We start from the raw sequence: 16,555 nt of genomic DNA, 5'->3' as shown, positions 1-16,555 counted from the left end.
AATAAAACATACAGTCGATAATACAGTAGAAAAAAAGTCTATATACAATGAGTGCAAATAAGGTCAAATAAGGGAGTTAAGGCAATAAATAGGCCATGGTGGCGAAGTAATTACAATATGGCAATTAAACACTGGAATGGTAGATGTGCAAGAGATGGATGTGCAAGTAGAGATACTGTGGTGCAAAAGGAGCAAAATAAATAAATACAGTATGGGGATGAGGTAGATAGATGGGCTGTATACAGATGGGCTATGAACAGGTGCAGTGATCTGTGAGCTGCTCTGACAGCTGGTTCTTAAAGCTAGTGAGGGAGATGGGAATCTCTAGCTTCAGTGATTTTTGCAGTTCGTTCCAGTCAGTGGTAGCAGAGAACTGGAAGGAAAGGCAACCAAAGGAGGAATTGGCTTTGGGGGTGACCAGTGAGATATACCTGCTGGAGCGTGTGCTATGAGTGGGTGCTGCTATGGTGACCAGCGAGCTGAGATAGGGTGGGGCTTTACCTAGCAGAGACTTGTAGATAACCTGTAGCCAGTGGGTTTGGCGACGAGTATGAAGCGAGGGCCAGCCAACGAGAGCGTACAGGCCACAGTGGTGGGTAGTATATGGGGCTTTGGTGACAAAACGGATGGCACTGCGATAGACTACATCCAGTTTGCTGAGTAGAGTGTTGGAGGCTATTTTATAGATGACATCGCCAAAGTCAAGGATCGGTAGGATGGTCAGTTTTACGAGGGTATGTTTGGCAGCATGAGTGAAGGAAGCTTTGTTGCGAAATAGGAAGCCGATTCTAGATTACATTTGTGATTGGAGATGCTTAATGTGAGTCTGGAAGGAGAGTTTAAAGTCTAGCCATAATAAGAAGTGAAATGCTAATGGAAATGTTTCACAATGATCTCATTAGGCAGAGCAAGCAACAGATGGCACACAGACAGCAGAGCTGGGGACAGATCGGCAGCCTCATTTATTCTTCTTGTTCTTGTCCCGAGGGGATTTCTTCTATTCGTTGTCCCTTGCAGTCTCTCCCTCCTTCTACACTGCTCTCGCTCTTGTCTTAACTCCTTTTTCGTTCCTGTTTCCTGCTCTGCAGTTCTGATCACTCTTGCGTCTATTTGCCCTATTTATTCCTTTGCCGTTCTCCGACTCAGGAGCGTCCCTGTTTTGTGGCTGCGTTTCAGACCCGCAGAAGAAGTCTGTCGTGTTTTTTGCTTCTGCTTGGTCTTGCTGTCTCTGTCTGTTTTGTGCCTTCGCATCTCTCAGGTGTTCTTGTCCCTGCCCTTGCTGTGTCTCAGTCTGTCCCTAGTTCTCATTTTTTTACTATCTAGAGGATTTCAGTTAATAAACTCTGTTTCTGTTAAGTCGCGTTTGGGTCCTCTTTCACCAGCATGACAGAAGGAACCGACCAAGGAATGGACAGCGACTTCAGTTGCTCCTCCTCAAGCCCAGGAGCCATGCCGATGGAAATGTTTCACAATGATCTCATTAGGCAGAGCAAGCAACAGATGGCACACAGACAGCAGAGCTGGGGACAGATCGGCAGGGACAGACTGGCAGAGACAAGGAGTCTCAGGTAAGTTTGTTGAGTCTTTCTTTGGCAAAATAATGAAAGGTTCTCTCTTTTTTAGACCTGTAAAATAGGGACATAATTGGAAAATACCATGGATACCCCCACTCAACTTAAACTGGTGACTGAACCAAGATTTGTTTAAGGCAATGGTATTGCTATTGTGATTAATTGTGTAGTTTTGGAAATCTGTTGTTAGGAGTATGGCAAACACCTCATTTATTTTCTAGGAGACAGACTGTGAGGCAATGAGGGTGGTGAAAGAGCCAGGGAGAGAGACTTCAGAGGACAGTGTCACAGCCACGGCAGGACCAGGTGTCAACCTTGTTGCCAGCAGCACCAGTATATGGAACAGTGGCACAGCATTGTCCAGTTACCTCAGTTATGGCACAAAACCATATCAATTTATAGAACCGCAAACTCTTGCCAACAGAGTGTTGATGTTTCAATAGAAATGGTTTTGCGATTTCCCCTGGCTACATTATAATCCATCAATAAAATGAGTGTTGTGTTTTCACTGTAGCCAATTGTTTTCAAGCCAGCCATCTTTTGGCCAAAGAGAGGATGCTGCCTTCATTAGTGCAGGATTTAGGAACTGGAGAAAAGCCATTGTAAAATTCACAGCACATCAAAACTGCCCATCCCACCTCCACTTTGTAACTGTATCAGCACACCAGCTAAATCCAATCAGTGTCCAGTTATCCAGCAAGTGGGGTAAACAGCAGGAGGACGCAAGGCATTGCTTGATGAAAATTGTTAGTTCGGTGTTTCGTAGAAATATTTGGTCAATAATATTTCTCAGATACCGGAACTTGTGAATTCAAATAGACTTTATTACAAAGTAACAAGCCGAGCTGGTCCATGGATCAACTGTCTTCCCAGCTTCGGCACACACTTTCTATACAGTTCTCATCCTTACGTCACACACATTATCTCCTCTTTATGTTAATGCTTCATCACCTCTGGTACTGGCCACCATTATCTTTTTGACTTGTACTCATTTTAGCTTAGTTTCCTCATTCTTATTGGCACAGACATTAGGGCATAGATTCTATTCGTGGCGTAACCATAGCAATGACAGAAATAAACAGACATGCACACTCCTAATGCTGGTGCATGTCTAATGGTGCTTAAGCAATACAAACCCATGCTCTTCATGCACGTACATGTCTTATGGTGCTTGTAAATGATTAACTAATGTGTATGTACAATGGCCTGCACAAGACCAGGCATGACCCAGAATCGTTAGGCCTGTGTTGATACAGCTTTGCACATTCACATGGATTCTGCTTACGCATGTCTAATGGTTAACCCTTATATTGATTCTGCGTACCAGCTTTGCACATTCACATGGATTCTGCTTACCCTAAGATGCACAACATGTACTGGAGCATCTCCAATAGGTGTGGCATGTAGTAAGACAGGGACAAGCCTTTAGATGCCATACGGATGACAGTGGGAATTTATACCAGCTTTTGAAACTTAGGGCAGAAGAGGATGATCCCATTTTACTGAAGTGGTTAACAGAGCATACCACAATGTACACAGGCCCCAAAGCACAGAATAAAGTTCTGTACATCATGGCCAATACAGTCATTCGAGGCCTTGCAGCTGAGATTAGGTATCTTCCGATTGAAGAATTTTCAGTAATTGTTGATGGTACTGAAGTAAGTCGCTCTGGATAAGAGCGTCTGCTAAATGACTTAAATGTAAATGTAAATGTAAGATGTTTCTGGTGCTGAACAGGAGAGTGTCTGCCTGCATTATGTTCACCATGACCGTGTCCCTAACGAGGAGTTTATTGGGCTATACAAGGTGTCGGAGACAACAGGCGAGGGCATTGCAAAAGTGGCAAATTATGTGTTGTTGAAGCTCAATTTGCCCCTTGTCTGACTTACGTGGGCAGAGTAACGATAGTGCCTCAAACATGACAGGAACATACAGAGGTGCACAGGCAATTGTGAGGAGGCAGCAGCCATTAGAGCTCTATGTGCATTGTGGAGCACACTGTGTTAATCTGATTACACAGGCTGTCTGCTCAGCCTCCCCACTGATCCGGGATTCCCTTTCTTGGGTCCATCAGTTAGGTGTCCTCTATGGCCAGTCAGGAAAGTTTAAGAGCATGTTGGAATCAATTGCCACGTCCAAAGATACACATCTGACCACCATGAAACCCCTATGTCCAACAAGGTGCTGTGCAGAATACTGCAATTAGAGCTGTGCTAGGGCAGTATGAACGGGTACTAAGCAGCCTAGAGGAGATGGCAAAAACTGCATCCAAGACAGCTTCAACTGCCAGTGGCTTATTTGAGCACTTCAGCAAAGGCAAGAGTATGTTGGGCGTCACACTTGCCTCTGCTGTTCTTGAAGAACTTGAATGCCTAAACATTATTTCACTGCAGAAAAAAACTTGGATTGTCTCTGGTGTGCAGGCTGCAGTCGAGTGTGTGCGGTCATCTCTTAGGTGCAAGAGAAATGATGAAAGCTACCTTGCACTGTATGAGAAAGCAACAACATTGATTGAATCCATTGAGACACACTCAAGATGATTTGCTGGCAAAGCGTGGATCACTATAGGGCATCATTTTTTTAAGTGTTGGATGCTATGGAGGTTCAGTGTTCGGCCGTTTTGACCAGGACAGTCTAAACGTCCTGCACAAGTTGGAAAGAACGCTTCTCACGGGGGAGTTGGATGAGTCTCTAGATCAGTACCCTGAGCTGAACATAGATTCTCTTTCAGTGCAGTTGCCTCTATTTCACAACAAATACCCCTGTAGCAGCAGTGGAGAGGCAGCGGAGGTCCTCAGGAAGGTTCCAGTGGAGGTGCGGGGGTTGTTTGACCAAGTTGAGGTGCTGATCAGGATTTTGTTTGTGGTGCCAGTGTCTTCATGTGAGGCTTAGAGGAGTTTCAGTGCACTCCGTAGGTTCAAGACTTGGCTACGAGCTGGCATGGGCGAAAAGAGACGGAACAGCGTAGTTGTCTGTAATGTACATAAAGACAGACTGGAGGGAATATATCTGCCAGCAATTTGTTGGATCCATTGAAACCCACAAACATGTTTGGTTCTTATGTTCAGTACTATGTATATATAAAGTTACTGGAAACCTTGTGGTGCTGAATATGTTCTTTACACTTTTTTATTTCACGGACCCCTTGAAATTACACCAGGGACCCCTAGGGGTCCACTGACCCCTGTTTGAGAACCCCTGGTGTATAGTATGATATTTGTTATTTTGTTTAGTAGTTTTCAGTTTTTATTACATGACAGACAGTACACTTACTAATGATTTATTTTGTTATTTTATTTAAAATTGCATACTTTGTGTGATATACTTGTCCATAGTTGTTGTTTGAAGAGTTGAGACACTGACTGAACAATAAATAAGTATTTTTGAAGGATATTTTGGTTATTCATTGAAGTAGTTCTTTCACTTTTAGAACTCCTTATTTTGAGCTTTTTGTTCTTGTAAAAATATTGTAGTAGACATATTTAATGACTATATAAGACTATATAAATATCAGAAAAGGTCTAATTAAAAGGCCAACTTTGTGATGGTTCTCAATGGAGATTCTATTAGATGAGATCACATGTTCATTGTATTTACAAAAACTGCACCCATACAGTGTACAGTACTATTGCCACCTACTGGCCTTTCTTCATATTGCTGGTTGTAAATACAAATACCTGCATACATGCTGGACTGATAAGGAACACTGCTATAACTATTATCCAGTAGTAGTCTTATAATAATTTAAACATCTGAACAAATTGGTACAACCCTTCAGTTAACTGCGGTACCTATCAATTATCCAGAAGTAGTAATTATGGTTCCTCAATATACATTTAACAAATTACAACGTAGGCCAGGGGTGTCAAACATACGGCCCGCGGGCCGGAACCGGCCCCCAAGGAGGTTCGATCAGGCCCGCAGGATAATTTGAAAGTGGAAAAAATGCATAAAAGACATGGAATTAATATTTTTAATTCGCTGCAATTCGTGGATTATCCGCTAAGGGGCGCACTCTTTCCATCAGAGTAGAAGACAAGCCGCATCACTGAGACAGACTGAAAACAGCAGACGGTATCAATGCGCCATCTGCTGCTTGTTACGACGTTGTTAATACCTTGGTCTCTACCTCTCCGCTACACCCTCATTAGCCAAAATGTCGTTATCCAAACGGAGAAAAGTAGATAAGGAGTGTAGAATTTTCAAAGAAAAATGGACCACGTCCTATTTACAGAGATGCACGGAAAACCTTTGTGCTTGGTGTGTTTGCAACAAGTTTCGGTATTGAAGGAATATAATATTCGACGCCACTACGAGACTCATCACAGCGAAAAATATGACGGCTTGCAAGGACAACTGAGAAGAGATAAGATTAACGAATTGCTGGCGGGTCTGGGATCAGTAGCAATGCATATTTGTGAATGATAAAAGTAAATTGCACATTTGTCTAAGGAAATATGAGGTGTTTCATGAAATGTTTTGTAAAAGGATAGTTCATTAAATTTCAATATTTTCCTAATGTTCTTGTGCTTCTTTACACCAAAACAAAGGAAAGACATGATATTTTGGTTATTTATAGCAGAGTATGGTATAATTTTAATGGTCCGGCCCACTTGACATCTCCCTAGGCCGTATGTGGCCCACGATGCGAAATGAGTTTGACACCCCTGACGTAGGCTATGTGTTACAGCACTACTTTTGGTGTGTCCCTCAGGAATTGCTCTTGAGAACAGTTGAAACTGGAGCAGCAGCACGGCCAGGTGGACTGGGGACAGCAAGGAGTCATCATGCCAGGCAGTCCTGAGGCATGGTCCTAGGGCTCAGGTCCTCCAGGCGAGAGAAATATAGAAAGAAAGAGAGAATTAGAGAGAGCATACTTAAATTCACACAGGACACCGGATAGGACAGGAGAAGTACTCCAGATATAACAAACTGACCCTAGCCCCCCGACACATAAACTACTGCAGCATAAATACTGGAGGCTGAGACAGGAGGGGTCAGGAGACACTGTGACCCAATCCAATGATACCCGCGGACAGGGACAAATAGGAAGGATATAACCCCACCCACTTTTCCAAAGCACAGCCGCCACACCACTAGAGGGATATCTTCAACCACCAACTTACCATCCTGAGACATGGCCGGGTATAGCCCACAAAGATCTCCGCCACGGCACAACCCAAGGGGGGGGGCGCCAACCCAGACAGGAAGATCACATCTGTGACTCAACCCACTCAAGTGACGCACCCCTCCTAGGGATGGCATGAAAGAGCACCAGTAAGCCAGTGACTCAGCCCCTGTAATAGGGTTAGAGGCAGAGAATCCCAGTGGAAAGAGGGGTATCGGGCAGGCAGAGACAGCAAGGGCGGTTCGTTGCTCCAGAGCCTTTCCGTTCACCTTCACACTCCTGGGCCAGACTACACTCAATCATATGACCCACTGAAGAAATGAGACTTCAGTAAAGACTTAAAGGTTGAGACCGAGTTTGCGTCTCTCACATGGGTAAGCAGACCATTCCATAAAAATTGAGCTTGATAGGAGAAAGCCCTGCCTCCAGCTGTTTCATTAGCTGGGTTAAGTTTAGGGTTCAATTTAGGAGTTAGGGTTAGCTAACATGCTAAGTAGTTGCAATGTTGCTAAAATTGTCTGTGATGTGATTCGAACATTCACTTTATACACCCACCCATACTCCCAGGCCAAAGGTGTCAGCTAGAGATGACGTGCAGGAGCTTGCAGGGATTTGTTGTTTTACATTAAGTCTACTCCGGTGTGAATTAGCATTTTCGAATCTGGGAGTAAATAGAGCCAAATATATTGATAAAATGAATCTGGTCCTCATAAGATTTACATTGTTATCAAAACGTTACACCAAGGTAAGCCTACATGAAATACAGCCCTTATTGTGTTTCTAAAATCCCTTATGGGAAAAAAGGACAGTGGAAAAACTGTTTCCCTGTTTAACCGCTAGGTTTAATGGGTATTCTTTTTTTATTTAACCTTTGTGTCACAGATACTATGTTACATCTTTGAGGTCAGGCTGACATATTATACATTTCTTGGAATTACAGTTTCAAGAATTCATAAAAGTGAAAGGAAGAAAATAATTAACAATCCAAATGCAATTTGACAGTCTAATGTAAAAGAATAGGGGGTCTGAAAGAAGCCAATGAAATATTATAAATATCAATGCAATGTGCTATTATAATAACATTCATGCTGAGTTCATTGGCTGGATAGAATGACAATTTTACCACATACAAAATCACCAGTATGAAAATCCCCCCAAAATATTATCGATTTTTCAGATCACATTTTTTTTTTTCAATCCCTTGCTGGACAAAAAAGCAGTTTTTCACTATGTTCTTTGCAGAACTGTGCAAATTGATAACGATACAAAACATGTCTAAACTAACAAGTTATCTATTGCTACAACCACTAGAAGTAGGCCTTCAAATATTTCTCAGAACTACAAGTCATGAGACATGGGTTGTGTTCATTAGTGCACACCTTTTCCAAACGACAACAAGGGCTACTTATTGGACCAGTGCTGGTAGAGCTCCCTCTGTTTCAGTCTGTTATATATTTGATGCCTAATGAATACAACCCAGGCATGCAACTGATGAAACATAATAACATAAGAACAATTAATTATTAAAATGATAGACTGATAAACATATAGCTCACCAACTTTTACATAACTTTCAAACAGCTTTTGAAAAACACACCCACGCTTCATACACTCATCCACAAGTCTTCCATCATCTAACTTTCATTGGTATAAAATTCACATCAATCAGAATTCACATTTGTCTGGTCACACATGAACACCTAAATGCTAGCCTGGTCCCAGATCTATTTCTGCTGTCTTGCCAACTCTGATGGTCATTCATATTGGTGCTGGCAAGACAGCACAAACAGATCTGGGACCATGCTAACTAAATGCAATAATAGTGTATAATTAGTCAGGTAGCCCATTGTAGTTTATGAAGAGATACATTTCTGCAAGTGGTCAGTGCAATACCTTTCAATTATTTATATTATGTATAATTATTTATCAAAGTGCCATCAAATAATAAACACATCGTAATACATCTTCCTGAGAATCAAAAAAATACTTTAAAAAAAATATATATAGCAAATACTATTTGAACCCAGGTCTACAAAAGAGAGGTTGGGCACATAAAGTGCTTTAGTCAAAAAAAGAATGTATGAGGTTAGAATGAAAACCCAGTTTCAAGTGTATAGTTATTACAGTATAATCTTGAGCAAAAAAAAAAGACTCTCTGTTCCAAATGACACCCTATTGCCTATATAGGGCCCTGGTCAAAAGTAGTGCCCTATATAAGAAATAGGGTGCCATTTGGGATGCACTCAAACAGCTCATCTTCTAAAGATTGATGTATAATATTTAAAAGGTTTCCCAAAATGGTTATTTTGGTCATTTATGGAAAAATCCAAAGTAGCCTTTTCACACATTCTCCCGCTGACATCAATACATAACTTTTTGACTGAAAATCAGACTTAAATGGAAGTCATTTCATCAGTCTGAATGAATCTCCTCCTCTTCTTCCTCCTCCTCCTCTTCTTCTTCCTCCTCCTCCTCCTCCTCCTCTTCCTGCCCTTCGGGACTGTAAAGTTCATCTGATGACTCACTCTGGTCGTGTACAGCCTCCTCTTCCTCACTCCTCATCTCCTCCTCAGCTTCTTCTTGCTCATCGCCATCACTGCTGTTGTCATAATCTTCATCCTCCTCCTCTCCTCCGCTCTCCTCCTCTTCCCGGACTACGGGACCTGGTAGAAGACAAAACTGTTAAAGGTAGAATCCACATTTGGTGAAAATGTGCCACTGTTCGCCTCAGAGCCTTTTGTTATTGGTTTTGTTGATGAAACAGAGAAGAGGAGCGTGCGACAGCGTTGTTCCCTCTACCCTTTCACACACCCACCAGTCTGTTACTTACAGAGCTCGTTGATGAGGTGAGAGACGTGAGAGTGTACTTCAGTGAGGAAGTCTTCCTGTTTAGCCTCCATGGACTCGGCCAGGCCGTCTGAGTCCACACAAGCGCATTCTGGGTGGAACAGAGGCTTCTTCAACTGCCTGCAGAAACTGGGACAAACACACACAAACACACTCGCATTAGCAATGGCACATCACCCATAGACAGATGGAGAGAGAAAGACACGCATTACAAATGAAATGTCACCCATAGACATAGCTCACACACACGTACAAACACACTGCAAATGGCGCAACACCCATAGACAGTTGGAGACATACACACAACCCACTTACTTTTTGCTTGATGACTTGTATGCCTAAACAGCAAATCAGAGAAGCAAAGAATAACAACATTCATTATTTTATTTTATTTTTATTTTTGGGTGGTAGATCAGCTTTACTATTGCAGGGATTGTGGCTTGCATCAATGTAATTGTCTGCATCTTTTCCAATCCCCATCAAAAAAAGTATAACATTTAGTTAATGAAAATAAAACAATAAAGCTACTTAGGAACAGCAGGACGGTTTTAAAAAGAATGTTAAAGGCACATCCATTTGTCCATGTATATCAATTCATCCGCACACTGACCTCTAGGAAGCGGAAGGGGTCGTTCTCCTGGGCGAGGGTCTGGATGCCACTGTGGACATCCTGCAGACGGGACTGGTCCTGGACCGCCTTGGCTATGTTCCGCTGGATGCTGGGGCCACACTCGACCCCGTGGGAGCAGGAACAGTCCCTGAGGGAGGTGAGGAAGCCCTCCAAGTGGACTTGTAACACCTCTCCCAAGGCTGTGACCCCCTGGTCTGAGTCCTCCAGGAACCTCTGCACAGAGAGAGGGAGAGGGTTGAGAGGTAGGTGTGTGTTTAACCAAAAACAAACTAATCAGTGATCAAAAGTTTCCTCATCTTCAGACATGAAAATAGATGAAATATATATATTTTTTTAATACAACAAATAAAAAAATATATATACAGCTCTGTAAACAAAAAGGAGTGTTGATCAAGGATCAGGTGCGAACACCTGTCCATAATCTTGTTCATTACAATCTTAAATGCAAAACTGATCCTAGATAGGTCTGTTGCGGTGATCATATTAACGCCACACGGGTGGTCACAAGTCATGATGGCAGTCACATTTCATGTGACAGTTTAGTCACTGTAATTAGGCTTCTCCAAACTCTGTTGTTGCTGATGGTCATTAGTAGCCTCTACTGTCCTTCTAATCACTCTGACATCAATGCAAATGTAATCAAAAATCTAATCGAACACACTGGTTGGCATGAAAATGAACCACGTGAAAAGAGTCTTCCATTTGCTATTTAAGAGCAGAGATGACATGTATTTTTTCCCACTGCCCCTGTTTCGAGACAGGTGCATGATAATGGTCCATTCTAAATTAAAACTAATTTCACACTTATATGATTTAGTATATGTAAAGACAATATTAAATCAAGAATAGTATGCCAAAAAGTAAATGTGGACAGTTATTCTAATGTCTTTAATATGCACCTAGCCTGTGAGAAGGACCTGATCACATGACGGGCATTGGCCAATAAGAATTGAGTAATCTGAGAGAGCCATGTGAGTGAGGTGCTTTGGAGCATGAAGCTGGGAGAAGGAAATTATAAATATTATATTCAGCACAAGGGCACAACGGCCAAAAGAATGCATGGGGGGGGCATTACATTTTTTTTAGGGGGCATTACGGCCACACAAAGTAGATGCGGCCGGGAAATTCGGGGCATTATCAAGAGCTTGTTAAATTGTGAATGAGAGACTGATTAAGTGTGTACAGCCCGAGCAATAAACAAAGCAGAGGTCATGCCTTTGATTTCGACTTAGAATATATTAAAAATCAAAACATATAGCCCAACGTTTGTAGAACAACTAAAGTTGCATAAATAACTCTAAATGAAGCATATAGGAGGAACAGTTTCTTTGTTAACCGCTCAACACAGAATAGGCCCATGTGCGCACTCCTATTTTATTCAGCTATGTTCAACTGTATTTTTCACACTATAAAATAATGCCACGGAATTCTAAACAAATCTCGTCTGCTAAATGAACTAGGGTAGCCCACAGCCATATCACAGCCTAACAAAGACAACTCAGATTATGCTGTTCTGAAATAACACTTAATTTTCTTCATATCATTTTTCTTTAGACTAAAATAAATAATGGATTTATTGTGATGGTGTAGGCTATATTAACTTTTTATGTAGATGTTCCAAAGTTCTGCATCATTGGCTTATAGGCTATGCGTAGGAGCCAGGAGATGGGAAATGTGTTTATGTTAATTAACGGTCAATTACCGTGAGACCGGCAGTTATTTGCGTGACAATCACCGGCTGCCCTCATCCTAGATCAGCAATATCACCTTGTTCAGTCGTTCTTGTTCCTTTTGCTCCTGGAGATTTTTCTCTGCTTTGTTCAGCTTCCTGTCCACCTTCTGTAGCTGGTTCTCCAGAGAGCCCTGAGAACAGAGAGGGAGTTTGGGAGAGAGAGAGAGAAACAGAGGGAGAGAGTGGGTTTGAGGGAGGGGAGATAGATTACATTCACTATGACAACAAGACTATAGTGAGGTTAAATGGTGAACTCAACTGGAAATGTCTCCCTTTTTCACATTGGTTCAGACAAGTCACTTCAGGAAGCAGCTTGAACAATTCATTCAAACAGTGAGATCACATTATGTTTTGTCACAGTCCCGAATGGACCCTATTCCCGTTATAGTGCATTGCTTTTGACCAGAGCCCTATTGGATCTCTCTCTTCCCCACTATTTAGGTTTCGGGTGACATTTGGGACCCACCCATTGTCTCTCATTCGCTAAACCATGTCAGACAACAGCAGTGACAATGACATTCACCTGTGTTCTAGACTCATCAATTGCCATTCTGTGGAGGCCTCGTCTAGAGTATAGAGGTGTGTTCTTTGTGGGTGTACCTTTTGTTTGATCGAAAGTGATAGGGAGTACATACTTATTGTGTGCGAGTGTGTTCTAAGTGACGGTCTTTCATTTTTAGAGTGCTTCATTTAGTCCTGTACATCCCCCTCCTGACCAGTAGACCAACAAACAGAGACCTCTTAACTCTACCACTCCTCCATAACGATATGTAACCTAAACCAGGGGTGCAATTTTGGTTTTAGAAGTGGGGGTATCCAGTCAGTTAAACACTCCAACACGCTCAGAGGCGTCCGCATGGTCCTAAAGCAGACATTTGCCTCGGACAAAAATGCAATTTCAGAATGTGTGGGGTGGGGGCATGTCACCCCTGTCCCCAGTGAAAGTTGTGCCCGTGACTTAAACACACAGTCATTAACCTATTCACTGTTTTAGAGGTTTTATAACTTTAGACCCGTTACCTTCAGATCCTTCATAGTGTTCTTCAGGGTCTTGATGGTGTGTCCCGCGTGGCCCCCCTCGATGGTACAGGCGTTGCAGACACACACCCGGTCGTCTATGCAGTAGTAGCGGTACATCTCATCATGTTCAGGACACTTCCGCTTCCTCAGATCCCCCAGGGGTTCAGTCAGGGGGTGCTCCCTAAACGCAGGCAGCTCCAGGTGGGGCTTCACGTGCTCCTGAAATGGACAAAATGAAGAAAAAGTTCATGTTTGTCTTGACTTACCTGCTGATTGAAAATGTAATATAAAACAAAGCTTTAAAAAAAAAAAAAAAAAAAGGTGTTATGCACATCCAACACTTGAATGTGTTGAGAATACTGGTGCTGTGCAAAAAAAAGAGTGCTTAGATAACGGAATAAGAATATTGGAATATTTCTGCTCCCCAGTGCTTTACCATGGGTGAATTTGGAATTATGGATGCTAAAATTATGGATGCTAAAATTATGGATGCTAAAATTATGGATGCTAAAATTATGGATGCCTCTCAGATCTTTACCTGACACATGGACACCTCGCATTTCAGACACGTCTTGACCGCTACCTCGACCACCACTCCAGCCCCAGGTTCCCCTTTCCCCGCCTCGCTAGTGTCCCCTGGAGAGCAGTAGTCACACGGCACGGATACGGGGGTCTTGGCTGTTGTCGGGCTGCTGTCTGGTTGTTGTTGTCTTGACGATACTGCCTGGACATCATAGAGAAAGGAAGAGGAAGAGAGGTAGCGTGTTTGTTGGGTGGGGCCTATAGGCTATGAATACAGCCCCCAGACAGCACATACCCGTCCCCTGCAGCGGAAGTCGTCTGCGATGTTGGCGAGCTTAAAGTTCTTCTGGAAGGCCGTGGAGCAGCGGTGGCTCTCTCTGCACTCGGGGCAACGGAAGCGGCCTCGCTCCGCTTGGCGTTTGAGCCGGCGGACGCACAGCAGGCAGAAATTGTGGCCGCAGGGCAGCAGGTGGGGGTCCCGGAACAGGTCCAAGCACACGGGACAGGTGAGCTCGTCTTCTAGAAGAGTGGACTGGTCCATAGAGGTAGCCATGATGGGAAGGGGGAAGGGGAAAGCTGATGATGGGAAGGGGGAAGGGGAAAGCTGATGTTGGGGGGGGGGATATATATGCAGAGTAGTAAAACAATGACAAACCTAAAAGCCTAAATAATAAGGTAATCATCTAAGAAGTAACCAATGTGGCAGTTTATAACAAAACTATTTTTAAACTTTTCACTTCCCCTTTCCTATCAACAATGTTGATGTTGGACCAGCTCTGAACTTGCTGATGTAAACCTAAAGTTCAAAAGGTAATGTGTGGCCATAGTTGCATGACTGCTAATAGGCCAATTTAAATTTCAATAGTAGCCTCATTAATCACCAGTGGTGGAAAAAAGTACCAAATTGTCATACTTGGGTAAAAGTAAAGATACCTTATTAGAAAATGACTCAATTAAAAGTGAAAGTCATCCAGTAAAATACTACTTGAGTAAAAGTCTAAGAGTTTAAATAAGCTTAAGTATCCAAATTAAATGTAAGTGCTAAAATATACTTTAGTATCAAAGGTAAAAGTAGAAATAATTTCAAATTCCTTATATTAAGCAAACATTTATAGATAGCCAGGGGCACCTCCGCCACTCAGACATGATTTACAAAATGAAGCATGTGTTTAGCGAGTCCCCCAGATCAGAGACAGTAGGGATGACCAGTGATGTTCATCCCTACTGTGTGAATTAGACCATTTTCCGGTCCTGCTAAGCATTCAAATGTAACGAGTACTTTTGGATGTCAGGGGAAGTATGTCAGGGGAAATGTATCGAGTATATTCTTTAGGAATGTAGTGAAGTAAAAGTAGTCAAAAATATAAATAGTAAAGTGCAGATACCCCCAAAAATGCAGTATTTTTACACCACTGTAAATCACCATAATAACCAATATATATATATATTTCAAGACACTGCAAATATAGCCGTGGGTTTGGGGTGTGTTGTATGCAAGTGCAATGCTTCTAAATAGCCGTAGTTGAATTGAAACGTATTTATATTTTAAATAGATTACGCTGACCTACATGGATGGCATGTTCCAGTTTAGAGGGCTGAGAATCGAATTAACTAACTAGCTGCTCTAGTTTAGAAGGTGGGATAAGGTCATGGCTAGACGGGATCCATATTTTGTCAAATTGAATTCAAAAGTTAATTTTTTGCATTTTAGCTAACGCCAACGCTTTTCCTAACCTTAACATAATTATACTAACATGCTGCGTAAATTCTTCTAACCTACTATTAAATGTAAAGTCTGACGTTAACTTGACAAAAGCTGGATCCCTTCTAGCCAAGTCTGTGGCATAATAGCAGCCCGAGCGCACCTTGTGGAGCTAACTAGCTACAGTTGACAACTAACGGTAACTTATTTACAAACATTGGTCGCTTACCTAGATCTCAGAAGACACCGTATTTTACAACTTCTTATTTAGTCTCTCTGGTTCCTGGTCAGCGAAATCTCAGGCGAACACGATTCAGGCACTAACAATTGTTGTTTGACCATTCCTGCCGGGGAACAGCAGGTGGGCTCAATCCGTAACCTCGTGACACCTGGAGCACGTGACACCTGGGACAAAATCAAAGAAATGCGCGCGCAGAATCTCTTCTGATTCAGTTATGGAGGGACGCGAAGACTTCGTGAACACTTTTAAAACACAAGTTAAAATGGTTTTGGATATTCTGTTAAATGTCGCCATATCGGAGATAACGCATGTTTTCCAAGGCACTTCGGGTAATGCTAATATCCAGAATACAGTATTACCCGTTGCTCTTTGCGCCGGAGACCACACCATAGAGGCGGTGCAGGCATGCAGACTGAAGAATGCATTGGAGATGGCAATATCCACATACACACGGGAAACCACTGAAGTGACACCACGTGGTGAGTAACTTTAACATACATAATTTTAAAGTAGGCCTAATGTAACATTGCCAGGAAGTCTCAGCGTTAGTTGAATTAATGGGCTGGAGAATAAGGCTGCACGTGCACACGTCTTTTTGTGTGGTTTCCAAACGGTAGGCTTAACCGGCGTTGCCAATTTAGCGACTTTGTTGCTATATTTAGCGAGTATTCAGACCCCTCTAACGAAAAATGTTTTTAAAAGCGACTAGCGACAAATCTAGGGACTTCTGGTGTTATTGGAGACTTTGAGACTGACGTGAAAGCACGTATCGTTCTTACTCTTCTCAACGAGCAGCTGGTGCTGTTGTGGATCCCACCCCCGTCCCAAAGCACTCACAGGCGGCCCAGTCCTCGCGCAGCAGTCCCTCCCAGCTGTAGTCAGAACAGGAGATATTCACTCCTCCACGTCCAGACTGCAAATGAATTGCGCATGCGGGAAGCCGCCCCTGGTTTATCCCGCCCTGGTTTACATTAAAAAAAGAGAATGGTTTTTATCCTGAATTAGGGCCAGACAAGTTACCATAATTTTCTCACATTGCCTTCGACTTTTTTTCTATTCTCTTTTTAGTCCATTTAGATTGTTAATGTAGATTCTATGCAAAAAAAATCATGTTTTATTGTGACCTGTTGTAGGCTCCTAAGTGGACCATAAGGTTAAAAT

The 16,555-nt window shown here is 42.5% G+C and overlaps 2 protein-coding genes and 1 long non-coding RNA gene across 4 annotated transcripts in view; 2 read left to right on the top strand and 1 right to left on the bottom strand.

Annotated features, from left to right (window-relative positions):
• The first annotated feature begins 691 nt into the window (after window positions 1–691).
• On the top strand, window positions 692–4,953 carry LOC124007802. Its single transcript, XR_006834012.1, has 3 exons — window positions 692–734; window positions 1,485–1,568; window positions 1,793–4,953. It is a non-coding gene; the product is annotated as an uncharacterized LOC124007802 (long non-coding RNA).
• Window positions 4,954–7,801: 2,848 nt separating this feature from the next.
• Window positions 7,802–15,672, bottom strand: LOC124007788 (E3 ubiquitin/ISG15 ligase TRIM25-like). Of its 2 annotated transcripts, none has more exons than XM_046318550.1 (9): window positions 15,383–15,672; window positions 13,747–14,055; window positions 13,468–13,653; window positions 12,930–13,148; window positions 11,945–12,040; window positions 10,157–10,390; window positions 9,862–9,884; window positions 9,530–9,675; window positions 7,802–9,362 (listed from the first exon to the last, which is right to left on the bottom strand). In XM_046318550.1, exons 2-9 carry the CDS (start codon window positions 14,002–14,004, stop codon window positions 9,112–9,114), a joined length of 1,413 nt encoding a protein of 470 aa, XP_046174506.1. In that variant the 5' UTR covers window positions 14,005–14,055; window positions 15,383–15,672; the 3' UTR covers window positions 7,802–9,111. The 2 variants fall into 2 exon arrangements, with proteins under 2 accessions (XP_046174506.1, XP_046174507.1); XM_046318551.1 differs by having other exon boundaries at window positions 13,747–14,027.
• Window positions 15,300–16,555, top strand: part of LOC124007785 (zinc finger protein 354C-like) — a 16,330-nt gene continuing 15,074 nt past the window's right edge. The window contains exon 1 of the mRNA XM_046318545.1: window positions 15,300–15,873. Coding sequence (XP_046174501.1) covers window positions 15,609–15,873 — 265 coding nt within the window. The 5' untranslated portion in view covers window positions 15,300–15,608. The remainder of the gene's footprint in view (window positions 15,874–16,555) is intronic.

Source organism: Oncorhynchus gorbuscha, linkage group LG21 (genome assembly GCF_021184085.1).
Source record: "Oncorhynchus gorbuscha isolate QuinsamMale2020 ecotype Even-year linkage group LG21, OgorEven_v1.0, whole genome shotgun sequence".
NCBI classification, from domain to species: Eukaryota; Metazoa; Chordata; class Actinopteri; order Salmoniformes; family Salmonidae; genus Oncorhynchus; species Oncorhynchus gorbuscha.
This window is presented reverse-complemented; position numbering and strand designations above follow the sequence as displayed.

Coding starts and splice junctions, on each gene's coding strand:
- LOC124007788 (XM_046318550.1), bottom strand. CDS start 14,004: ATGGCTACCTCTATGGACCAGTCCACTCTTCTAGAAGACGAGCTCACC. Junction 9,885..10,156: donor ACCCCTTCCGCTTCCTAGAG/GTCAGTGTGCGG, acceptor TTTGCTGTTTAG/GCATACAAGTCATCAAGCAA. Junction 9,363..9,529: donor TCACCTCATCAACGAGCTCT/GTAAGTAACAGA, acceptor GTCTTCTACCAG/GTCCCGTAGTCCGGGAAGAG.